The sequence below is a fragment of the Salmo trutta genome, chromosome 10 (genome assembly GCF_901001165.1).
Source record: "Salmo trutta chromosome 10, fSalTru1.1, whole genome shotgun sequence".
Taxonomy (NCBI): domain Eukaryota; kingdom Metazoa; phylum Chordata; class Actinopteri; order Salmoniformes; family Salmonidae; genus Salmo; species Salmo trutta.
The window spans coordinates 28280770-28308207 of NC_042966.1; the positions used below are offsets into that span (position 1 = coordinate 28280770).

Genomic DNA, 27438 nt, shown 5'->3' on the forward strand with positions numbered 1-27438 from the left:
TTGAAACATCTGTGGCATTGTATTCTGTGACCAAAGTCTACATTTTAGAGTGGCCTTTTATCATCCCCAGCACAAGGTGCACCTGTGTAATGATCATGCTGTTTAATCAGCTTCTTAATATGCCACACCTGTCAGGTGGATGGATTATCTTGGCAACGGAGAAATGCTCACTAACCGGGATGTAAACAAAGTTGTCCACAAAATTGGAGAGAAATAATATTTTTGTCTGTATGGATATTTTCTTTCAACTCATGAAACATGGAACCAACACTTTACATGTTGCGTTTATATTTTGTTCGGTATATATCTATATTAGTTTTTTAAAGAATTGTTTTAATTACTTTTATTAGGTATACTATTTTGATATTGATTATTGCACTGTTGTGTACAGCTTGAAAGTTATGCATTTCACTGTAATTTTGCATGTGACAATAAAACTTTAACTTCTACCCATCCTACAGAGTGGTGAGGTGGGACTGTGAGACAGATGTCACAGCGCTGGAGGGACACTTTGACATCGTCATGTGCGCAGACTGGTAGGTACAACCGCCAATGACCCCTGATGCCCCTGGCGAGTTGCAAGCGGGCTCTCGGCTGGGCACACCCACCAAGTTCACAACTTACCCCTCTACACACACACACACACACACACACGTACATACATACTGTACATACATACAGACGTACACACACACACCTCGTGGCAGCCTGACGTGGCCACTTTATTATTTCTGCTCCTGTGACAGTTATCAGATGGGCTCCATCAGACAGCCCCTCTCCCCGGGTTATTTCCCCTAGGTTGACTCCGAGAGGCATTTCCATTTTGACAAAATTGCCTATTTTTCATGCTTGGCGTCCCAGCAAATGGATGACTTAGGCAAATTGCAAATAATTACGCCTTGGCGAAAAAGAGAGAGAGACGAGGAGAGTGCGAAAGACGGAGAGAGAATGAAAGAGAAAGGGAGTGGAGGAATAGAAAGGAGCAACACAAACATCTCAATTAGCTCCAGCTCCTTAACACAGATCTTAGTGCTGATCAGGAAATGAAGAGCTCTCCCTTTCTCGCTCTTTCTCCCTCGCTCTCCTCTCATCATCTCAGTCCCATATCTATTTCTGTGTTTGTTTTCCCCTCTCCTCTGTCTCTCCTGCTCTCTGTCCATCCTGTTGATGTCAACTTTTTGGGGACAGTTTTTTGTAGAGCCCAAAACGTAATCTTGTGGTTTCTCACGTTGTTTAGTTATACAGACTGGATTCAAATATGTACAATATTTTCAAAAATATGAAATTTGCTTCATGGCCCTGAGACATCTTTATCCAACCTCTAGATCAGGAAAGGGACTATCTGGAATTCCTGTCGCTCAGTGTTCCTCAACCCACTCAATGTAAGGAGCACTATAGCTAACTCAAGTGTAAATGTAGCTGTGAATAATCCAGAAAAGAGGGGATACTCTAATGACAGGGATCCTATGATAAAGATTCTTCCTGGTTCTTACTCCTCACTTCTAGTCTCCATCATCAATCTACACCATCTGTCTGCCACTCACATAGAGTAGTACGAGTTAGAAATCCCTCCAAAAGTGTCTGAAACGCTTGACCTGTGCCCACCCAGGAGGGGAACATGGCTCTCAGCCTGTCTCATTTCTATGATACGTTTATGACCTCCTAGATAAGTGGAGCATTAGGAAAGTTAGCATTATTCTAATGTCACACAGATTTCAGGTAATGGGCAGGTGAAATGAACAGCTGTACAGAGTGGGTAATAGGGGATACTTTGTGTGTGTGTGCGTGTGTGGTGTGTGTGCGTGTGTCTGTGTGCGTGCCTCTGTGTTGATGCATCATTTTTTCATGAGTGTGTGTATGTCAGTGTGTGTTTGTGAGTGCATCATTGTGTAAGTGTGTGTGTCTGCCTGGTGTGGAAGTGGCCGTTTCGACTGTCGCTCTGTGCGCCGGGCGACCGGTGTGTAATTGTCGTGGTCAGGAACGAGAGAGAGTGATGGCTGAGCGATTAACGAGCGGAGCGCGGCAGGCTCACGATCACCTGCGAAAAGGTCAACAGCCACACTTCTCCTCCAATTAATTATAGTCTTTCAGACAATGGCGCTGCAGCAGCGAGCCCACTGACTACTGGAGGAGAGAACAGACCTCTCACATACAGATATACTGTACACACACGTATACACACAGTCAAACACGCACGTACACACACACTTATGCACACACACTCGCACAAACACAGACAATCACACATTCATACATACATGGAGAGTGGACGCTGACTGAGGAGAGAGACAGACACAGAAACACATGGCATCATACTGCACACATGTATAGCAGGAAGAATGGCACTGCAGAAGGCATGTGGTGTTTGGTGGAGCTCGTGACCTAAGAGGTTGAAATAGAATTGGCTTTGTGGATTGTTCATTTAAGGGAGGGAATGATCATGAAAGGTAGTTAAGTATCTGTAGCCAAACGTTGTCTTTCGGGTGCATAGAATGAGACACCTGCTCACACAGACAACATATGTGAAGAGGTGTGTTTGAGCATGTGTGTGTGTGTGGCACTGTAGAAGAAGAAAATGATCACACACTGGTGTGTTGCTGTGCTGGGATTCCTGCAGAGACTGTGTGTGTGTGTGTGTGTGTGTGTGTGTGTGACTATGTCTGCTTGGCGACTAGGACACTGGCACGTCTGCTGGCTCCTCTAAGCTGCCCATGTGTGGGCATGAAGATAAAGCCCTTTGTGTGTTCACCATTGCTCGGTGTTTGTGTGTGTGTCATCATTGTGTCTTATACAGTCACACACAGAGTCTATTTTGTATCCTTTTTGAATCTCTGTTCTCCCTGATTTACTCATTTCTATCCAATACTGATAATTGACCCTACTTTGTTATATACATCCACCTGTGAGTAAGCCAGGTGTACGTGTTTGTGTGTCTGTATCAATGCGTGCGTGCATGTGAACATGCGTGTGTATGTGTGCAGGGACTGGGGTGGGGGGCTTACTTTTTAGAAATCCCTTTCATTTCACAAAAAGCATTGCATCAGCCGCAGCCACAGAAGAATTAGTGATATGCAGTAAACAAATAACACAATGCAACATCTGTAAAAAAAAAAAAAAAAAACCTGGCTCAAAAAAGGGAGGGCTTTTACTCTAATCGTCAGTAGCGTCAATCATCTGATTAGAGTAAGCAGCTAAGCAACACCCTATGATTTTCCACCAGTCATTTAGTAAATGCCTTCCTGTCACTGTGTCCTAATGGGTCAATGGATCCTTCAGGTTTCACTGTACAGATGAAGTTAATGCTGCCAGGATTAGTCCAGATTTAGCGCGGAAGTCGGGTCAGAGCCACAGTCCCCTGCCTGTACACATACACACACGCACACACACGCACACACCCTGAGATCACACCTCAAGCCTGGTCAAATGACACACACCACAGGGTAACCATCGTAGATTATCAGCAGTGAGTTTAGTCACTTGTCGAGAATATCTAAGTCACTCACGTTCGCTTCTCAGACCATCCCAAAAGAACCCAGACTACATCCTCAATTGCTCCCTGCACGCGCACACACACCCATATTCCAGCCCACCCAATTCTGCTCTGTTGTTCTCACCATGTCATCCCATTTGGCCCCCGGGGCGATAAGAGATGGATCTGGGTTAATATACTTCTGTAATGCACTACTACTGCTATTTATAGAGCCTTACTAAGTGGCCTTGTTTTTCTTGGAGCGTCTTGGAGTGCCGGGAAAATACCTAGGACAGGACAGGACAGCCCTGTATCCAATCAAAAGAGGTTTTAGTGACTTGTCCAAAACACACTGGATATACTGTAGTGCCCATAAGGAGACAGATGAGAAGTATTGAGAGTATTATCCAGTCAATGTGTGATACACAGGGACATTGTGATTTGTTCTGTCTATAGAAAAAGAATCCCAAGTAATTATAATTCCATGGTTCCTTTCCTATCATGTTAAGAGAGAGAATGTGTTCCAATAGGCCCAAATTACTTCCTCTTCATGTCTCCTTTTCTCCACTGCGACTGATAGGTAAAAGCACTAAATGCCTTTCCATTATATAGCCTTTTCATTAATCAGGTCCTCTGAGCTAAGTGATCAGGAAGGGAAGAGGACAGAGAGAGGAGGCTATTAAAGAGTATTAGTAGACATAACAGATGTGGGATTTTAATTTGACCAGTTTCTCACAGTAGGAAAATAATCCTGCAGCAACAGGAAATGTGAATTATTGTGTGGAGAATTAAAACCAATGGACAGGAAATGTCCTGCAACAACAGGGTGATCCAATTAAGATCCTACACCTGTAGATGTTATACGTACGTTTATATATAATTTCCTAAATGGACACTTTACTTGATTAGTCTAAGAGAAGATTGGATTGTATGTAGTGTTTATATGTATGTATGTATATGTGTGTGTGTGTGTGTGTGTGTGTGTGTGTGTGTGTGTGTGTGTGTGTGTGTGTGTGTGTGTGTGTGTGTGTGTGTGTGTATGTGTATGTATGTATGTATGTATGTATGTATGTATGTATGTATGTATGTATGTATGTATGTATGTATGTATGTATGTATGTATGTATGTATGTATGTATGTATGTATGTATGTATGTATGTATGCATGCATGCATGCATGCATGTATGTATGTATGTATGCATGCATGCATGCATGTATGCATGCATGCATGCATGCATGCAGTACCAGTCAAGAGTTTGGACACACTTACCCATTCAAGGGTTTTTATTTATTTGTACTATTTTCTACATTGTAGAATAATAGTGAAGACATCAAAACTATGAAATAACACATATGGAATCATGTAGTAACCAAAAACGTGTTAAACAAATCAAAATATATTTTATATTTGAGATTCTTCAAAGTAGCCACCCTTTGCCTTGATGACAGCTTTGCACACGCTTGGCATGTTTGGTCATTGTCTTGTTGAAAAACAACTGATAGTCCCACAAAGCTCAAACCAGATGGGCGTATCGCTTCAGAATGCTGTGGTAGCCATGCTGGTTAAGTGTGTCTTGAATTCTAAATAAATCACTGACAGTGTCACCAGCAAAGCACCATCACAACACCTCCTCCATGCTTCACAGTGGGAACCACACATGTGGAAATCATCCGTTCACCTGCTCTGCATCTCACAAAGACACGGCAATTGGATCCAAAAATCTCACATTCATCAGGCCAAAGGACAGATTTACACCAGTCTAATGTCCATTGCTCGTGTTTCTTGGGCCAAGCAAGTCCCTTCTTATTATTGGTGTCCTTTAGTAGTGGTTTCTTTGCAGCAATTTGACCATGAAGGCCTGATTTACGCAGTCTCCTCTGAACAGTTGATGTTGAGATCTGTCTGTTGAACTCTGTGAAGCATTTATTTGGGCTGCAATCTGAGGTGCAGTTGAACTTATCTAATGAACTTATCCTCTGCAGCAGAGGTAACTCTGGGTCTTCCTTTCGTGTGGCGGTCCTCATGAGAGCCAGTTTCATCATAGCACTTGATGGTTTTTGCGACTGCACTTGAAGTAACGTTCAAAGTTCTTGAAATGTTCCGTAGTGACTGACCATCAGGTCTTCAAGTAATGGTGGACTGTCATTTCTTTTTGCTTATTTGAGCTGTTCTTGCCATAATATGGACTTGGTCTTTTACTAAATAGGGCTATCTTCTGTATACCACCCCTACCTTGTCACAACACAACTTATTGGCTCAAACGCATTAAGAATGAAATAAATTCCACAAATTAACTTTTAACAAGGCACACCTGTTAATTAAAATGCATTCCAGGTGACTACCTCATGAAGCTGGTTGAGAGAATGCCAAGAGTGTGCAAAGCTGCCATCAAGGCAAAGGGTGGCTACTGTCATAAGCGTCGTAAGGGACAGACCAAAGCGCAGCGGGTATAGTGTTCATCTTCCTTCTTTATTTAGAGAGAACACTCAAACAAAATAAAGAAACGACGAAACAGTTCTGTAAGGCACACAGGCTATACAGAAAACAACCACCCACAAACCCAAAGGGATAAAGGGCTGCCTAAGTATGGCTTCTAATCAGAGACAACGAAAGACACCTGCCTCTGATTGGAAACCATACTCGGCCACACACAGAAAACGAACATAGAAAATGAAAACTAGAACAAATCCCCTCTAAATAAACCAACCCCAAAACACACAAAAACAACACCCCCTGCCACGCCCTGACTAAACTACAATGACAAATGACCCCTTTACTGGTCAGGACATGACAGCTACTTTGAAGACTCTCAAATAAAACATATATTTTGATTTGTTTAACACTTTTTGGGTTACTACAGTACATGATTCCATATGTGTTATTTCATAGTTTTGATGTCTTCACTATTATTCTACAAAGTAGAAATTGTACAAATAAATAAAAACCCTTGAATGAGTAGGTGTTTAAATGTTTGACTGGTACTGTATATACAGTGCATTTAGAAGGTATTCTGACCACTTTACTTTTAACCACATTTTGTTACGTTACAGCCTTATTCAAAAAAAATATGTTTTTCTAATCTCATCAATCTACACACAATACCCCATATTTAGAAAACAAAAACAGTTTTTTTATACATTTTTGCACTCTTATGCCAATATGGTATCTGTTTTAAAATTTTAATAAGTATTTAAACCCATTAGAGTCCACCTGTGGTAAATTCAATTGATTGGACATGATTTGGAAAGGCACACACCTGTCTATATAAGATCCCACAGTTGACAGTGCATGTCAGAGCAAGAACCAAGCGATGAGGTCGAAGGAATTGTCTGTAGAGCTTAGAGACAAGATTGTGTCGAGGCACAGATCTGGAGAAGGTTACCAAAATAATTCTGTAGCATTGAAGGTCCCCAAGAACACAGTGGCCTCCATCATAAATGGTAGAAGTTTGGAACCACCAAGAGTCTTCCTAGAGCTGGCCGCCCAGCCAAACTGAGCCTTGGTCAGGGAGGTAATCAAGGACCCGATGGTCACTCTGACAGAGCTCCGGAGTTCCTCTGTGGAGATGGGAGAACCTTCCAGAAGGACAACCATCTCTGCAGCACTCCACAATTTAAACAAAAACTGTTTTTGCTTTGTTATTATGGGGTATTGTGTGTAGATTGATAAGGCTGTAACGTAACAAAGTGTGGAAAAAGTCAAGGGGTCTGAATACCTTTCGAATGCACTGTATACTTAACAAAAGATATAAACGCAACTGAGTTAAAGTTCATATGAGGAAATCAGTCAATAAATTAGGCCCAATCTATGGATTTCACATGACTGGGAATATGTTTTTCAGAGATACCTTTAAAAAATGGGCCTCACAATGGGCCTCAGGACCTCATCACTGTATTTTTGGGTATTCAAGTTGCCATCGATAAAATGCAATTGTGTTCAGTGTCCGTAGCGTATGCCTGCCCATACCATAACCCCACTGTCGCCATGGGGCACTCTGTTCACAACGTTGACATCAGCAAACCGCTCACCCACACGATGCCATACACATGGTCTTCGGTTGTGAGGCCGGTTGGACGTACTGCCAAATTCTCTAAAGCAACTATGGAGGCGGCTTTATGGAGAGAAATGAACATTCAATTCAACAGCTCTGGTGGACATTCCTACAGTCAGCATGCCAATTGCACGCTCCCTCAACTTGAGACATCTTGTGGCATTGTGTTGTGTGACACAACTGCACATTTTCGAGTGGCCATTTATTGCCCCCAGCACAAGGTGCACCTGTGTAATGATCATGCTGTTCAATCAGCTTCTTGATATGCCACACCTGTCAGGTGGAGGGATTATCTTGGCAAAGGACAAATGCTCACTAACAGGGATGTAAATACATTTGTGCGCAAAATTTGAGAGATATCTGCTATTTGTGCGTATGAAACATTTCTGGGATCTTTTATTTCAGTACATGAAACATGGGACCAACACTTTACATGTTGTGTTTATATTTTTGTTCAGTATACTGTATAGTACACTACATGACGAAAAGTATGTGGACACCTGATCATCGAACGTCTCATTCCCAAATTATGGGCATTAATATGGAGTTTGTTCCCCCCGTTGCTGCTATAACAGCCTCCACTCTTCTGGGAAGGCTTTCCACTAGATGTTGGAACATTGCTGGGGGGACTTGCTTCCATTCAGCCACAAGAGCATTAGTGAGGTCGGGCACTGATGTTGGGTGATTAGGCCTGGCTCACAGTCGGCATTCCAATTCATCCCAAAGGTGTTCGATGGGTTTGAGGTCAGGCCATTCAAGTTGTTCCACACCGATCTCAACAAACTATTTCTGTATGGACCTCGCTTTGTGCACGGGGGCATTGTCATGCTTAAATAGGAATGGGCCTTCCCCAAACTGTTGCCACAAAGTTGGAAGCACAGAATTGTCTAGAATGTCATTGTATGCTGTTAAGATTTCCCTTCACTGGAACTTAGGGCCCTAGCCCGAACAATGAAAAACAGCCCCAGACCCTTATTCCTCCTCCACCAAACTTTACAGTTGGCACTATGCATTGGGGCAGGTAGCATTCTCCTTGCATCCGCCAAACCCAGATTCATCCCTCGGACTGCCAGATGGTGAAGCGTAATTCATCACTCCAGAGAAAGCATTTCCACTGCTCCGGAGTCCAATGGTGGCGAGCTTTACACCACTCCAGCCGACGTTTGGCATTACTCATGGTGATCTTAAGCTTATGTGTGGCTGCTCGGCCATGGAAACCCATTTCATGAAGCTCCCAACGAACATTTCTTGTGCTGACGTTCCATCCAGAGGTAGTTTGGTAGTGAGTGTTGCAACCGAGTATAGACGACTTTTACGTGCTACATGCTTCAGCACTCGGCCGTTCCGTTTTGTTAGCTTGTGTGGCCTACCACTTCGCGGCTGAGCCGTTGTTACTCCTAGACGTTTCCACTTCACAATAACAGCACTTACAGTTGACTGGGGAAGCTGTAGCAGGGCAGAATTTTGACGAACTGACTTGTTGGAAAGGTGGCATCCTATAGCGGTGCCACGTTGAAAGTCACTGAGCTCTTCAGTAAGGCCATTCTACTGCCAATGTTTGTCTATGGAGATAGAATGGCTGTGTGCTCGATTTTATATGGCCCTTGTTGACTCCGATACTTCCACTGTTGTGTCAAGTTAGCTGGGTGGTGGACCATTCTTGATACCCACAGGAAAAAGCCAAATCCACTAGGGGTGTCCACATACTTTTGTATATATAGTGTATATCAGATGACTGGTGGGTTAGGTTCAGATAAAGGGGAAGCAGTGGAAGTGTCTCGGAGTGTGTTTAGAGGGGTGGGGTGCCCCGCTGACCAGGGGAAGGGGACAGAGAGAAGGGCAGAGACAGGGTAGACTGCCCACCCCTCTCCTCCCCTCCCTAAGGCCCAACCTCCATTGTTCAGCAGTGACCCCACCCGCACAGAACAGGGGGGGTCACCAGTTCACCATATAATGAACCTGATTTGAGGTCAGAGGTCACAACCCCAACGTATGTTAGACGCCGTCATTTCTAAACTCACATTCTTACTCACCACACACACAATCTGCTCCCGGTACAAAAGACAGGTCAATGGAAGCATTATGTCATTGTGGTCAATAGACTAGAAAGTGTTTTTACAAACTCAAACTTGTATAACCTTCACATCTGTGTCCTTACAATGGATTTGTGAAGTGACATTTCTTGTAAAGCAAGAAAATGAGTCTGAAACCATCTTAGATAAGTGCAGGAAGTGATTAGTGGAACAATGAGACTGAAAAAGGAGAGGAAAACTAGAAGCTTTATCTCATCTGTACAAAACAGTACAAGGGCCTTATCATCACCCATCTGCATGAAATCCCTATTCTCTACAGCGGCCTATCCCCTACACATCACCAACTATACCAAAACCCTGTTCACTACATGTGTTACCTCAGTACCCCACATAACACCCACATGGACTAAGGTCGGAGTTCACTCAGGAAGCTGATCTGGTGTGTTCCCATTGGAGGCAGCCAGAGATACCTCAGAGATAGCGTATTACTACTAGGCCTTACTGTATCTCCTTCTGCTGGTATAGCCTGCTTCCTGTTTCCAGCACAGAGAGGGACTTTCTTTCTCCATAGATGGAGGTCAATGTATCCTTCCACATACAGTACATGTCCCCGAATGTACTCACTGTTTCCCAAAGCATTATTTAATCCCATCACACTGAGGCTAAGTGCCCACTGTGGTGCACTGTCCTGCCCCCCTACTGAAATCAAGTGTATTTATTTTATTGTTTTATTCCAGTCTGGAATTCTAAACCCAGGTCACAATGTTCTGTGTGTGGTAAGGGACACAGTCAGGCCCATCAGTCGGGTCAGTCAGTCCCCTTTCCTCCATCCCGCCCCGCTCCCCTCTCCTCCATCCCGCTCCGCTCCCCTTTCCTCCATCCCGCTATGCTCCCCTCTCCTCCATCCCGCTCCGCTCCCCTCTCCTCCATCCCGCTCCACTCCCCTCTCCTCCATCCCGCTCCGCTCCCCTCTCCTCCATCCCGCTCTGCTCCCCTCTCCTCCATCCCGCTCTGCTCCCCTCTCCTCCATCCCGCTCCGCTCCCCTCTCCTCCATCCCGCTCCGCTCCCCTCTCCTCCGTCCCGCTCCCCTCTCCTCCGTCCCGCTCCGCTCCCCTCTCCTCCGTCCCGCTCCGCTCCCCTCTCCTCCGTCCCGCTCCGCTCCCCTCTCCTCCACCCCGCTCCGCTCCCCTCTCCTCCATCCCGCTCCGCTCCCCTCTCCTCCATCCCGCTCTGCTCCCCTCTCCTCCATCCCGCTCCCCTGTCCTCCATCCCGCTCCGCTCCACACGGATTTCCTACAGAAGAGACAGATTTGCATAGGGAAGGTCACCAGCTAACGTGATTGGAAAGTTTCCCCCAGATTGCAACGCTGAGAGCCAGTAGGGGCTTTGTGTTGGATTATGCTAGATCTGGGTTGTATTGTTGCATTTAGTCAAATTACTTTAGCACTCATTTGGGATAATATTGGTCCTGACAGAGGCTATTGTGATTAGAGTGACGGCTGCTTTGGGTGTGATTGGAGGGGGAGGGTGAGGGGGGTGACTGAAGCCCAGCATGGTGCTGATCTGACCGTGAGTGCGTTACCAGGGTGATCACCGTGGGCAACGAGGCGTGCATGAACACAAGTCTGTTTCCTCTTCTCATCTCCTGCTCAATGACGCTCCTGTCACCCGTCTCCCCAAAGAGAGGACAAACATGAGTGGCCACGTTAACACACACACAGTCTCTGTCTGTCAAACTCACTCACTCTCACTCATATTTGAATACAATTACACTCCACTTCCTCCACTTTCTCACACAGGTTTAATCTCTTAAATCTTAATATCACCTTTATATTCCTTATATTCTCATCTGTATTTAAAACTATTTATCTTAAGTACTTCTACAAACAGACAGATACAGTATACCATCTCATTCCAACCCCTCCACCTTAGTCTTGCCATCTCTTTTTAAATCTCTCATTTCATCTAAAGGAGTTTTACATACATTGCATCAGTGTTCAATGATCTGATAATGGTCATTACTGAGTAATAACATATGATAGCTTGTTGAGTTCCCTTAGACTTGCAAAAAACTATTATTCAAATGTCACTAGGTTTGTACAGTTTTATATCATGTCACTGTTGAGGTTTGGGGATTAAAATTATGGTTGTTACTTGTAAATTATATAAATTGAATGTTGTTTTTATAATTTCTAACATCATATTTTATTTATATAAATACAGTGAGCTCCAAAAGTATTGGGACAGTGACATTTTTTGTCTTATTTTGGCTCTGTACTCCAGCACATTTGAAATGATACAATGACTGAGGTTAAATTGGAGCCCCCCCCCCCCTGTTTTGCCATCAGAACAGCCTCAATTCGTTGGGGCATGGACTCTACAAGGTGTAGAAAGCGTTCCACAGGGATGCTGGCCCATGTTGACTCCGATACTTCCACTGTTGTGTCAAGTTAGCTGGGTGGTGGACCATTCTTGATACACAGAGGAAACTGTTGAGCGTGAAAAGCCCAGCAGCGTTGCAGTTCTTGACACAAAACCAGTGCGCCTGGCACCTACTACCAAACCCCATTCTAAGGCATTTCAATATTTTGTCTTGCCCGTTCATCGTCTGAAAGGCACACATACACAATCCATGTCTCAATTGTCTCAAGGCTTCCTTCTTTAACCTGTCTCCTCCCCTTCATCATTTAACAAGTGACATCAATAAGGGATCATAGCTTTCACCTAGTCAGTCTATTTCATGGAAAGAGCAATGTTTTGTAAAATGATATTTTTTTTATGTGTATTAACTTTTATTCAGGATAGCCTAATTGAGACCGGGGTCTCATTCCCAATCGTGTCCTGAGTACAAACATTTTCCACAACAGGAAGAACAATTTACATTACATTTAAAACAAGAAGAGTAAAATAACCACAAGGCACAACCTCAAGACCACAACAAATGAACCATTAAAATCAACCCTCAGTTAATGAATTCAACACTAGAGTCCTAAACTGCCCTAGTGGCACCAGGGAATCATTTAGTATGTTATTCCAACAATGAGGGGCACTAAAACTAAAGGAGGATTTACCTCAAGTTAACCAATCCTGCAAGTGGGTTTGGTAGCTCATTCTTTTATACATTAGCAATGAAGTTAGGTAAGTTGGAAGCTTGTGTAGCAGGGCTTTGTAAACAAAAAGGAAGAAAGGAATTGTTATATGGGACTTTAATGAGGACTAGCCAAACTTTTTGATACAGGATGCAGTGGTGAGTATTAAAACTGTCACCAGTGATCAAACGAATGGCGCTATGGTAGACGGCATCCAAAGGTTTAAGAGTAGTGGCTGCTGCAACCTGGTAAATGGTCTCATCAATATCAAGGACTGTCAGGAAAGTTGACTATACAATCTGCTTCCTGCTATTTAGGGAGATGCTAGATCTATATATATATATATTTTTTTAAACACACTTTAAATCTTAGCTTTTTAACAAACTCATCCATATACTTTTTAAACATTAAGTCTTTGGCTTCCCTGTGGCTAAGTTGGTAGAGCATGGTGTTTGCAACGCCAGCATGGTGTGTGCAACGCCAGCATGGTGTGTGCAACGCCAGGGTTGTGGGTTCGATTCCCACGGGGGGCCAGTACAAAAAAATCTAAAATGAAATGTCAATTGAAATGCCCAGGTATTTGTAGGCGGGAACCCAATCAATGGGAGGACCATGAATAAATATGTAGTCCATCTGAAACATTCAGGAGAGAACTAGAGAACATGTATTTAGTCTTGCCCGCATTAAGTACACATTTTAAACCAACCAGGGCTTTCTGTAAGGTAACAAGGTCAGATTGCAGCTCTAACATAGCCTGGTCAACAGTTGGCTAATGGCATACATAACAGTGTCATCTGCATACAGATGAATATTAGAAGTTGTATTAAAGTAGTCAAACGTTTAGTATTTGGTCCCATATTCCTAGCACGCAATGACTACATCAAGCTTGTGACTTTACAAACTTGTTGGATGCATATGCTGTTTGTTTTGGTTGTGTTTCAGATTATTTGGTGCCCAATAGGAATTAATGGGAAATAATGTATTGTGTCATTTTGGAGTCATTTTCATTGTAAATAAGAGTAGAGTGCATTCGGAGAGTTTTCAGACCACTTCGCTTTTTCCACATTTTGTTACGTTACAGCCTTACTCTAAAATTGATACATTGTTTATTTCCCGCATCAATACCCCATAATGACAAAGCGAAAAGTTTTTTATAAATTCAGAAATACCTTATTTACGTAAGTATTCAGACCCTTTGCTATGAGACTCGAAATTGAGCTCAGGTGCTTCCTGTTTCCATTGATCATCCTTGAGATGTTTTTACAACTTCATTGGAGTGCACCTGTGGTAAATCCAATTGATTGGAAAGGCACACACCTGTCTATTTAAGGTCCCACAGTTGACAGTGCACGTCAGAGGAAAAACCAAGCCATTAGGTCGAAGGAATTGTCGGTAAAGCTCCGAGACAGGATTGTGTAGAAGCACAGATCTGGGGAAGGGTACCAAAAAATATCTGCAGCATTGAAGGTATCCAAGAACACAGTGGCCTCCATCATTCTTAAATGGAAGAAGTTTGGAACCACCAAGACTCCTCCTATAGCTGGCTGCCCAGCCAAACTGAGCAATAGGGGGAGTATGGCCTTGGTCAGGGAGGTGACCAAGAACCCGATGGTCACTCTGACAGAGCTCCAGAGTTCCTCTGTGGAGGAGAGAGAACCTTCCAGAAGGACAAATATCTCTGCAGCACTCCACCAGTCAGGCCTTTATGGTAGAGTGGCCAGCTCAGGTCCTCAGACTGGAGCGAAGGTTCACCTTCCAACAGGACAAGGACCCTAAGCACCCAGCCAGAACACCGCAGGAGTGTCTTCGGGACAAGTCTCAATGTCCTTGAGTGGCCCAGCCAGAGCCCGGACTTGAACCCGATCTAACATCTCTGGAGAGACCTGAGAACAGTTGTGCAGTGACGCTCCCCATCCAGCCTGACAGAGCTTGAGAGCATCTGCAGAGATGAATCGAAGAAACTCCCTAAATACAGGTGTGCCAAGCTTGTAGCGTCATTCCCAAGAAGACTCAAGAATGTAATCGCTGCCAAAGGTGCTTCAAGAAAGTACTGAGTAAAAAAACATTTGCAAAAAAAAAATATTAAATGTGTTTTTGCTTTGTCGTTATGGGTTATTGTGTGTAGATTGATGAGGGGGGGGGGGGACAATTTAATCAATTTTAAAATAAGGTTGTAACATTACAAAATGTGGAAAAAGTCAAGGGGTCTAAATACTTTCTGAATGCACCTGTATGTTTCTAAACACTTCTACATTAATGTGGATGCTACCATGATTATGGATAGTCCTGACTGAATGGTGAATAATGATGAGTGAGAAAGTAACAGATGCACAATCATACCCCCCCAAAAAAAGCTAAGCTCCCCTGTAATGGCGAGAGGTTAGCATGTCTTGGAGGTATGATATTTGTGCATCTGTATCTCACTCATCATTATTTATGATTCATTCAGGATTATCCATAATCATGGTAGCATCCACAAGTGTTTAGAAACATATTATATTCTTATTTACAATAAAAGTGACACAAATGGCACTACATTATTTACCATTCATTTATACTGGGTACAAAATAATCTGAAACACAACCAAAACAAACAGCAAATGCATCCAACAATTTTTTTGGAGTCACAAGCTTGATATAGTCATTTCGTACTATGAATATTGGACCAAATACTTTTGACTACTTTAATACACCTTTAAGTGAGTTTGTCCTTATACTTTTTCTCCCCAAAAATGGGGGGACATGTACAAAAAGTGCTGTAATTTCTAAACGCTTCACCTGATATGGATGAGAATACCTTCAAATTAAAGCTGACAGTCTGCACTTTAACCTCATTTCAAATCCGAAGTACAGAGCCAAAACAACAGCTAGCTCACTGTACATGAATACAGATAATTACTTTGTATACTTGTGTTCAAATCCATGTTTAGAAAAATCAAGATCTGTTAGCGATTTGAAGTGTTTGTGTGTGTTTGTGTGTGTTTGTGTGTGTTTGTGTGTGTGTGTGTGTGTGTGTGTGTGTGTGTGTGTGTGTGTGTGTGTGTGTCATATGTTTGATGATATCTGTGTAAATTTGAGACTTTGATGAAAATAAAGGGAGGAGAATATAAATAAATAATAAATGAATTTTACTCATGCAAATTGTTTTTCTTCTGTTTGTGGATTTATTTGTAAACAAAGGAAAATAAATAGCCTCCTAGTTTATCTTGAGTCACTATCGCTGGAATGCATTCTAATCTATCTCTTTCTCCCCCTCTATTTCTCTTCCTCCCCCCTCCCTCCCTCCCTCTCTCCCACCCTCCTCAGCTTGTTTCTGGACCAGTACAGAGGCAGCCTGGTTGATGCAATAAGGAGATTACTGCGACCAGACGTAAGTGTGTTTCAATTCACTCTGCAGCAACGGACTCCCCCGTAATTAGGCTTCACCCAGTGATTGAGACAGTAATGGAATGGCAGGATTAATATCATGTAATACTTTAGTACTTATTGTGTACAACTTGAATGGAGTCCTATAATCTATTTAATGCTTTCCCCCTAATCATAAAGCAGAGAACTTCTCATATTTGCCCCCGGTGATAAGAGACACGCTACGAGAGGCAAAGTAAATGAAAAAAGGCTTCAAAGATAATGTGTGATTTCTATTTATCTGTCTGGCTTTTTCAAGTATTGGCTTTGATAGGAAATGTCTTTATATTAAAAGGGGAGGGTGAAAGGGAGAAGAGGAGGAGGAGGAGAGGGTGTGAAAGTGCTGACGTGGTAACGGTGGCGGGTCCATGATCTTTGTAATCCATTCAGAGACGAGGAAGTGGTACTGATCCACAACACTACAGTTTGAACCCCTTGCCCCATCTCTTTCCTCCTCTTCTTCATCCTCCCTCTATCCCTCTTTCCTCCCTGGGTGTCCAGAGGGTATAGATAGATACACAGGTCCCCCTCTAGAGTAATGTTTTACTTACATTTCCTTTAAGTTCACTGTAAACCATGTACTATGGCCGGTTTACCAGATGTACACATCTAATGCATGCCGTCCAGAGCAGGTTTAATCAGCACAGCTCTCTACACTCTACACTCTCCTGTATCCTTCTATTCCCTGATATATTGTTGGTTTGGAACTTTCTCCCTCTTTCACAAGACCACTGTCCACATATTGACGACGCTCCCTTCATTTGAATGCAATGGCTTTTGATGCTTTGTTTATCTCTAGTTATAATGCAGATAATTGAGATTATCTCAAAATTAGTCTTTAGACCTAATTTCTCTCTTTAATCTATCTCACCCTAAAACCACAGTGCCACAGACTGGCCCCTGAACAGATTCCACAACAGATTGACAAAACAATTCATTTCTACTAATGATGTTAGTTTGTTTTTCCAACATGGAGGCGTGCCATCCCCATCCTAATCAGCCCATTACAGTAGAATAGTTTTTTTGGCTGATGTTTTTTTAGGGCGTGGGGGATTCTGACTCCTCAAACAGATGAAAAAACAGCTGTCAAAACCAGCTCATCCCCCTGTTATTCTTGTTTTTGATGTTTATTTTGTTTGTACTGCTGTGTGCCTTCCCATCCTCCCATTTAATTAAAACAAATAATATGATCAAAAATCCGAAATAATATTTAAAGCCGAAGGATTTCAAAGAAACTTTGAACCTGGAGCTAATCCCCTTACCGCTGGTGGCCTGACTGTGCTAGCTGTACTGGTTCATCTAGAAAGTGTGGATGCGTTTCAGACATTGATTGGATTAGGTGAGTTTTAATATTTTAGTTTATTATCTAATATAATACCTGGGAGAAATCAAATAGAATGGAATCACAATAATACAGATGGCCACTCACTGGCTGACTCACTGGCTGACTCCCTGGCTGACTCCCTGGCTGACTCCCTGGCTGACTCCCTGGCTGGCTCCCTGGCTGACTCCCTGGCTGGCTCCCTGGCTGTCTCCCTGGCTGACTCCCTGGCTGGCTCCCTGGCTGGCTCCCTGGCTGGCTCCCTGGCTGGCTCCCTGGCTGACTCCCTGGCTGGCTCCCTGGCTGGCTCGCTGGCTGGCTGACTGGCTGGCTGAAAGGAGAGGACAGCAGAGTGGTCAGAGCTAAGAGTTTAGCCTGGCCACAGGAGAGGCAGGACTCAAATAACTGGGTCCACACGCACATACATAAACACACACACAAACACACACATACACTGAGTGAACGGGTGCAGGGCGTCATTGATTGATTAGCATAGGGAGAATGGCTGGGCTCCTTTTGATAACCTGAGATTAGGGCTCAGCACAGGGCTTAAATTGCTTACCTTCCTCTGGCTAAGGAAGGCTCGGCTTTCAAAATACAGGTTTGTCAGGTTATTGTAATCTATGCGCTGTTGAAAATGGTGTTTTACCAGAATAAAAGTAAGCTATCAGAGACACAACTCTCATCTGGCTATAGCCTACCTGCTGACAGGGGCTTGCAATACATTTGATTTTGATTGTTTAAATCAAACTTTATTTGTCACATGCGCCGATTACTTACAAGCCCTTAACCAACAGTGCAGTTCAAGAAGAGTTAAGAAAATATTTACCAAATAAACTAAAGTAAAAAATAATAAAAAGTAACACAGTAACATAACAATAACGAGGCTATATATCAAATGTAATAGTCTGGTGGCCATTTGATTAATTGTTCAGCAGTTTTTTTGCTTGGGGGTAGAATCTGTTAAGGAGCCTTTTGGTCCTAGACTTGGCGCTCTGGTACCGCTTGCCATGCGTTAGCAGAGAAAAGAGTCTATGACTTGTGTGACTGGAGTCTCTGACAATTTTATGGGCTTTCCTCTGACACCGCCTATTATATAGGTCCTGGATTGCAGAAAGCTTAGCCCCAGTGATGTACTGGGCCGTACGCACTACCCTCTGTAGCACCTTGCGGTCAGATGCTGAGCAGTTGCCATACCAGACGGTGATGCAACCGATCAGGATGCTCTCGATGGTGCAGCTGCAGACAATTTTGACGATCTGGAGACTCATGCCAAATATTTTAAGTCTCCTGAGGGGGAAAAGGTTTTGTTGTGCCCTCTTCACGACTGGCTTGGTGTGTTTGGACCATGATAGTTCGTTGGTGATGTGGACAGCAAGGAACTTGAAACTCTCGACCCGCTCCACTACAGCCCTGTTGATGTTAATGGGGGCCTGTTCGCCCTGCCTTTTCCTGTAGTCCACGATCAGCTCCTTTGTCTTCTCACATTGAGGGAGAGGTTATTGTCCTGGCACCACATTGCCAGTTCTCTGACCTCCTCCCTATAGGCTGTCTCATCGTTGTCGGTGATCAGGCCTACCACTGTTGGGTCGTCAGCAAATTTAATGATGGTGTTGGAGTCGTGTTTGGCCATGCAGTTGTGGGCGAACAGGGAGACTAAGTACACACCCTTGAGGGGCCCCAGTGTTGAGGATCAGCATGGCAGACGGGTTGTTGCCTACCCTTACCACCTGGGGTCAGCCTGTCAGGAAGTCCAGGATCCAGTTGCAGAGGGAGGTGCCAGGGTCCTTAGCTTAGTGATGAGCTTCGTGGGCATTATGGTATTGAACGCTGAGCAGTAGTCAATGAACATCATTCTCACATAGGTGTTCCTTTTGTCCAGGTGGGAAAGGGCAGTGTGGAGTGCGATTGAGATTGCGTCATCTGTGGATCTGTTGGCTACCGACGTGAGTGCTACCGGGCAGTAAGCATTTAGGCAGATTAACTTTGCTTCCTTGGGTAGATGGACTATGGAGGTCTGCTTGAAACATGTAGGTATTATAGACTCGGTCAGGGAGAGGTTGAAAATGTCAGTGAAGACACTTGCCAGTTGGTCCGCGCATACTTTGAGTACACGTCCTGGTAATCCATCTGGTCCCGCAACTTTGTGAATATTGACCTGTTTAAAGGTCTTGCTCACATTGGCTACCGAGAGCGTTTTCACACAGTCGTCCAGAACAGCTGGTGCTCTTGTGCATGCTTCAGTGTTGCTTGCCTCGAAGCGAGCATAAAAGGCATTTAGCTCATCTGGTAGGCTCACGTCACTGGGCAGCTCACGTCTGGGTTTTCCTTTTGTAGTCCGTAATAGTTTTCAAGCCCTGTCACATCCGACGAGCGTCAGAGCCGGTGTAGTAGGATTCAATCTTAGTCCTGTATTGACGCTTTGCTTGTTTGATGGTTCATCTGAGGGCATAGAGGGATTTCTTATAAGAGTCCGGATTAGTGTCCCGCTCCTTGAAAGCGGCAGCTCTAGCCTTTAGCTCGATGCAGATGTTGCCTGTAATCATCTGACCACTTCCGTATTGAGCGGTCACTGGTACTTCCTGCTTTAGTTTTTTCTTGTAAGCAGGAATCAGGAGGATGGATTTATGGTCAGATTTGCCAAGTGTCGGGCTTGTATGCATCTCTGTGTGTGGAGTAAAGGTGGTGTAGAGTTTTTTTGGTCCTCTGGTTGCACATGTAACATTCTGGTAAAAATCTGGTAAAACTAATTTAAGTTTGCCTGCATTAAAGTCCCCGGCCACTAGGAGCGTTGCTTCTGGGTGAGCATTTTCTTGTTTGCTTATGCCCTTATAGATTGGTTGAGTGCGGTCTTAGTGCCTGCATCGGTCTGTGGTGGTAAATAGACGGCTACAAATAATATAGATGAGAACTCTCTTGGTAGATAGTGTGGTCTACAGCTTATCATAAGGTACTCAGACGAGCAATACCTCAAGACTTCTTTAAAGGTTCACCATCCGCAATAGTTTTGTTAGTTTTGCTTTAAACAATCAGAGCGTACAAAACATTAAGAACACCTGTTCTTTCCATGACATAGACTGACCAGGTGAAAGATATGATCCCTTATTCATGTCACCTGTTAAATCCACTTCAATCAGTATAGATGAAGGGTAGAAGACAGGATAAAGAAGGATTTTCAAGCCTTGAGACAATCGAGACATGGATTGTGTATGTGTCCCATTCAGAGGGTGAATGGGCAAGACAAAAGATTTAAGTGCCTTTGAACGGGGTATGGTAGTAGGTGCTAGGTGCAACGGTTTGAGTGTGTCAAAAACTGCAACGCTGCTGGGTTTTTCAAGCTAAACAGTTTCCCATGTGTATCAAGAATGGTCCACCACCCAAAGGACATCCAGCCAACAGCATCCCTGTGGAACGCTTTGAACACCTCAAAATGATTGACACCCCTAAAGATTCTTATAAATAAAGTAGTCAAAAGTTTTTAGTATTTGGTCCCATATTCCTAGCAGGTAATGACTACATCAAGCTTGTGACTTGCAGTTTGTACCATGATTACCATGATTATGGATAATCCTGAATGAAACGTGAAAGTTACAGAGGGTCAAATATCATACCCCGAAGACATGCTAACCTCCCCTGTTATTGGTTTGCATGTCTTGGATGTATGATATTTGGCCCTCTGTAACTTTTTCACTCATCATTATTCATCCATTTTAATCCCCCATTGTAAAACAATAAAATGTAAAACAATAACATGTAAAACAATAAAATGTGAAGAAATCCAGTAGTGTAGTCTTTCTATATGCACTGTAAAATAATATATAATTTACCAATTGTTTTTGCATACAGTATAACTCAGTATTTTTATTATTTCTTTTATAAAGTCCTTATTACTCATATTTATTAAGGGTGTCGATAATTTCGGACTCCACTGTACATACATACAGTGCTAAAACGTATTCACACCCCTTGACCTTTTCCACATTTTGTTGCTACAGCCTGAATTTAAAATGTGTAACAGAGTAACAAATATTTTTAAATATGCATCCTGTTTGCAATAAGCACTAAATTAAAACTGCAAAAATTGTGGCAAAGAAATTCACTTTATACTGTATCCTGAATACAAAGCGTTATGTTTGGGGCAAATCCAACACAAGAATAATGTGCAAATATGCAAATATTGTAATAATCCAGGTATGCAAAGCTCTTAGAGACTTACCCAGTAAGACTCACACCGCTGCCAAAGGTGATTCTAACATCTTTTGACTCAGGCGTGTGAAAACTTATGTCAATTAGATATTTCTGTATTTCATTTTTCTAAAAATGAGCAAAACAAATGAAAACATGTTTTCACTTTGTCATTATAGGGTATTGTGTGTAGATGGGTGATATTTAAATATATGTAATCCATTTTAAATTCAGGTTGTAACCCAACCGAATGTGGAATAAGTCAAAGGGTATGAATACTTTCTGAAGGCACTGTACATACATACACGCACACTGTGTAAAGTGTCTATCTTTGTGAGCAACGTAACTTAACTGTACATAACTGTATGTAATGGGTTATACAGTAAAGCTGCTTGAAGCTTTCCTAAATTAAAACCACCAACACGTTGTACATAATACATGAGTCCGTTTCTGTTATGACATGGACTTCAAATTTAAACAAAGTGTTGAAACTTTGTTGCTCCTTTTGCTGAAACAAGCAACAAATGAGTCTTTGGTTGCCTAGGCCTCCCACAATGCAGTAGCAGCACACATAGAAATATAATGAATAGAACGACCTTGGACCCTCTACTCTCTGGCAACTTGAAGGTCTTCACTATTTCCCACAGCCACAAAGTCTCTAATTTCTAAAATGTATCTTATTAAAATGTTATTTTAGATCTAACTTTAACCCTAACTTTAACCAAACTGCTAACCTTAAATTAAGACCAAAAAGCAATTTTTTTATTATATATTTTTACGATATTGCCTATTTTGACTTTGTGGTTGTGCTATCTAGTGGAAACCCAATTTGACTGGTAAAGTCATTGCAATGCAATAGTTTCCATGTTAATGTAGATTGTTCATTCAAATGATGTTAACTGATGTGGCTCATGTAATGGAATGTATTTTTTGTAATGTCTCTTGAGTTGAATCAACAAATCACAGGACATATTGATGGGTACACTTGCTGCTTTTACTTCCTGCTTTGCTCTTCTGTGTACACTCTCAATGGCCTCCAGTCCACCCATTATGCCATCATTGTCTTAAATGGGGACGCCCGTTATATATTCATTTTATGTATATGGCAGCACATGCGGAGCAGAGGAGAAAATGTGCGTCTAATTATTCGAATATTAATTGTTTGCTATTCGAACGGTTATTACGGAGACCGTGATCATTTGGCTGGCCAATTACCATCATCCAAAATTCCATGACAGTCACAGTCCTAGCAAGCACATACATAGGCAGTTATAAATACGCATTAACCTGATTCAGAAACATACCATTACACACGTAAAGTACAGGTGTACTTTTGCAATACATAGGTTTTTCAATTGTTTTTTAATAAATTGATAGACTGCGTATCTCTCTCTGTATCTCTCTCTGTCTCTCTCTCGGTCTTTCTGTTCTCTCTGTCTGTCTCTCTCTCTTTATCTCTTTCTGTGTCTCTCTCTCTTTCTGTCTGTCTTTCTCTCTGTCTGTCTTTGTAGGGTACAGCCCTGGTGTTTGCCCCCACTAGAGGAGACACTCTGGGGGAGTTCTGTCAGCTGGCCGAGGGGACGGGGCTCCAAGTCTGTCGCTATGAGAAGTATGATGAACAGGTGTGGGATCTCCACTTAAAGGTGAGCGAGACGCCTGGTACTGGAGCTAGAGCCCTGTCTGACAGGCCCTGTCCTAACCCTGAAGAGAAATGTGTTCTGTCCTCCAAACCCTTACAGGGAGGGTCTCTTGTCGAAAAACATCAAGGGAAGGGTGCTGTCCAAAGTTTATAAGATGTAGGTAGCCCAGGATCTGAGTATATAGTGCTGTAAAGGCCTTGCACATTGAGAAAGAACAATCTCTAGTGCAGTTGCTATATAATCTTAGTGAAAGAGAGAGCAAGGGAGAGAGAAAGAGGCAGTGTTAAGAGCAGCAGTCAGTGTCCAGCTGGTTAATGGAAGAGCGTGGGTGTGGGCGGCGCCTGGCGCGTGGTGGGCATGATGGCAGGCACACTGAGTGGCCCATTCAACTGCCTGGAACCGTCAGAATGGACCGGCCTACTGAAGGGTAAAAGGGTCTGTCAACAGGACTCGGTCTTTCTTCTCTCAGGGGTATTGTATCCTACAATGGAGGTCTGGAGTACTGCTGGTTTTCTGTTATACCTGATAATTTATTGCACCCACCTGGTCTCCCAGGTCTAAATCAGTCCCTGATTAGAGCAGTGGAACTGGCTTTGAGGTCCAGATTTGAATTTGAGGTCTCTATTCTATGAGTGATTTGAGCTGCAGCCTTTTGAGCTCCCACCATTCTGCTGGACTGTGGGCGACCAAGGACTGATAATAATAATGTATTGGATTAATTTAGCGACTTTCTACATTCTGAGGTACTCAAAGTGCTTTACATACGCGGGAAATGGGAAACTCTCCTCTCTCTGGCAGTCTGTGAGGTTACCTAGGCCATGAGAAAGTAATTTATACTAATGGTATAAATGGTTCAGTAGAGATTGAATGTGGTTCTGGTTAAAGCTTAAACACACCGGTAGGATTGTCAAACGTTTGCCTGGCAGCAGTACTTAGCATCTCTGAACCTAGTGTCGGCAGTCAATCTCTTTTGTGTTCACACAGCAAAGACCAAGTTGTCAGCCACTAAGCCTTGTTCAAATACTCCAAACCAGAAGGTGGCAGTAGCGTTGTTTGGCAATGCATGTCTGTGTGTGTTGCTTATAGTCTAGATTCCAATGTCAGCTAGCTGCGCTACTGTTGCTATTTTGCAGAAAGCCCTTGTTTATACTAGCCAAATAGCTACAGCTAGATAACTACCTAGCAAGATGACGAAGAAACCGTTGAATTCACTCTCCATAATCCCATACTGCCAGTGCCAGCCCATAGTCAAATGTTTAGATAGCTAGTGAATATGCTAACATTTGTTAGCTATCACAACATAGCTAGCTAGCTTGCTAAGGACACTGCACTAACTTGGGAGTTTATACAGGCAGCTGTTTCATTTAAACTAGCTAATCCATTGTGATGAATTATAATGTCAATACTAGCTACAGTGGTTAGCTAGCTTGAAGAAAGTATTTAGTGTTGTGTGCATGGCGTCTGTGCACTTAGGTAGCTACCATCCCATAACCTACATTGCATATGAAGTGTGACTAGCTCATCCGTGGATGTATAAATAAAATACCCACTTTTTGTATTATTTGTTTTTGTTGGCTCCCCCACATGGGGGTTCGTGCTCTCTGATTTGTTGGCCACTGATGAGCATTGTGATTCTACAAGTAGAAACAGAAGGTTTGTTGCTACCGGGTTGGCACGCAGCAGGTACCGCTTTTGTTCTAGCAAGAGAAGGAACGGCCTCCCACTGTGATAAGTACATACCGGAAGTCTATCAGCAGTGAGATTATCGGTGTGTTTCATGCTTTAGACGGTTAAGGTTTGTTGTCCTTGTCCCTATGGCGTCATGACAGCTATAAATGATATAGACCGACGAGGTAACAGACAGACCTACTAGGTAATAGACAGACAGACAGTGGAATATAAAGTGGCACTTAGAAGCCCATTAGTCGGGGGATTAGCCAGCAGGGTGGGGCGGGTTCAGGTTTCTCTCCAATTAGCAGCCTGGTCCTGGGACTGACCTCTAGGTGGGACTGGGGTCAGGGTTCAACAGTTAGGATGGGACGATGCAACATTACAGAATGTTCAGATAATGACCATGTTGTCAGGTGGGATGGGATAGTTAGTATAGCAGGCAGCCAGTATCAGGCAGGTCCCCCGTGATCTAAGTCAGTTTTCGACGTCCATCCACATCTGAGGAAGTCAGGAGATGATGTGGAAACTGGCCACTAGGGGCAACAGTGAGCGCTTTTACCTTCACGCAATGGACGGGGATGGTGGATGGGCATAAGCATCTGCCTCTGGTTCCAAAGGTTTTCGAATCCAGTGATAAAGTTGTTTTTGATATTTTTGTTTTAAGCCTATCCCAAACCTTAACCCTTATTTTAACCATTCGGAGTTAATGCCTAACCTTAAGAATTCTGAATGAGTTAATTACTAAACTTAACCTTGAAACGATACAGAAAAGTAACCAAATTTGAGGTTTGGAGCAACTTCGAAATTTGAAGTTTGAGAAACATGGATGAACATCTAATTCTGACATGAGACTGAGAGCTTGTTGGCCAGTATATAGGGTGCCTCCCTTCATAACATGACACAGTATTTACAGTACCAGTCAAAATTCTGGACATAGCTACTCATTCAAGGGTTTTTCATTATTTTTACCATTTTTCTACATTCTAGAATAATAGTGAAGACATCCAAACTATGAAATAACACATATGGAATCATGTAGTAACCAAAAAAGTGTTAAACAAATCAAAATAGATTTTAGATTCTTCCGTAGCCACCCTTTGCCTTGATTACAGCTTTGCACACTCTTGGCATTCTCTCAACCAGCTTCACCTGGAATGCTTTTCCAACAGTCTTGAAACAGTTCCCACATATGCTGAGCACTTGTTGGCTGATTTTCCTTCACTCTGCAGTCCAACTCACCCCAAACCATATCAATTGAGTTGAGATTGTGGAGGCCAGGTCATTTGATGCAGCACTCCATCACTCTCCTTCTTGGTCAAATAGCCCTTACACAGCCTGGAGGTGTGTTGGGTAATTGTCCTGTTGAAAAACAAATCATTGTCCCAATAAGCGCAAACCAGATGGGATGGCGTATCGCTGCAGAATGCTGTGGTAGCCATGCTGGTTAAGTCTGCCTTGAATTCTAAATAAATCACTGACAGTGTCACCAGCAAAGTACCATCACACCTCCTCCTCCATGCTTCACGGTAGGAACCACACATGCGGAGATCATCCGTTCACCTACTCTGCCTCTCACAAAGACACAGCGGTTAGAACCAAAAATCTCAATTTCGGACTCATCAGACAAAATGACAGATTTCCACCAGTCTAATGTCCATTGCTCGTGTTTCTTGGCCCAAGCAAGTCTCTTCTTCTTATTGGTGTCCTTTAGTAGTGGTTTCTTTGCAGCAATTTGACCATGAAGGCCTGATTCACGCAGTCTCCTCTGAACAGTTGATGTTGAGATGTGCCTGTTACTTGAACTCTGTGAAGCATTTATTTGGGCTGCAATCTGAGGTGCGGAGTATAAATTCATTAAAGTTACTCAAATGAACTTATCCTTTGCGCTTGAGGTAACTATGGGTCTTCCTTTCGTGTGGCGGTCCTCATGAGAGCCAGTTTCATCATAGCGTTTGATGGTTTTTCCGACTGCACTTGAAGTAACGTTCAAAGTTCTTGAAATGTTCCGTAGTGACTGACCATCAGGTCTTCAAGTAATGATGGACTGTCATTTGTCTTTGCTTATTTGAGCTGTTCTTGCCATAATATGGACTTGGTCTTTTACCAAATAGCGCTATCTTCTGTATACCACCCTACCTTGTCACAACACAAACGCATTAAGAAGGAAATAAATTCCACAAATGTACTTTTAACAAGGCACACCTGTTAATTGAAATGCATTCCAGGTGACTACCTCATGAAGCTGGTTGAGAGAATGCCAAGTTTGGAAAACTGTCATCAAGGGTGGGTGGCTACTTTGAAGAATCTCAAATATATTTTGATTTGTTTAACACTATGTTGGTTACTGTATGATTCCATATGTTTTTTTTATAGATTTGATGTCTTCACTATTATTCTACAATGTAGAAAATAGTAAAACAATACAGAAAAACCCTTGAATGAGTAGGTGTGTCTAAACTTTGGACCAGTACTGTACATTGAATGTCCTCTATTAACCAGTAGATTCTCAGGTGCCAAGGAACTCTTAACACACTCCTTTTTTTTAACACACACACACACACACACACACAC

General features: G+C 43.0%; 1 protein-coding gene across 1 annotated transcript in view; it reads left to right on the forward strand.

Annotated features, from left to right (window-relative positions):
- camkmt (calmodulin-lysine N-methyltransferase) overlaps window positions 1–27438 on the forward strand; it is a 158126-nt gene that overhangs the window by 120512 nt on the left and 10176 nt on the right. Inside the window, exons 8-10 of the mRNA XM_029765227.1 lie at window positions 462–536; window positions 15952–16015; window positions 23068–23199. Of these exons, the coding sequence (XP_029621087.1) occupies window positions 462–536; window positions 15952–16015; window positions 23068–23199 (271 nt within the window). The remainder of the gene's footprint in view (window positions 1–461; window positions 537–15951; window positions 16016–23067; window positions 23200–27438) is intronic.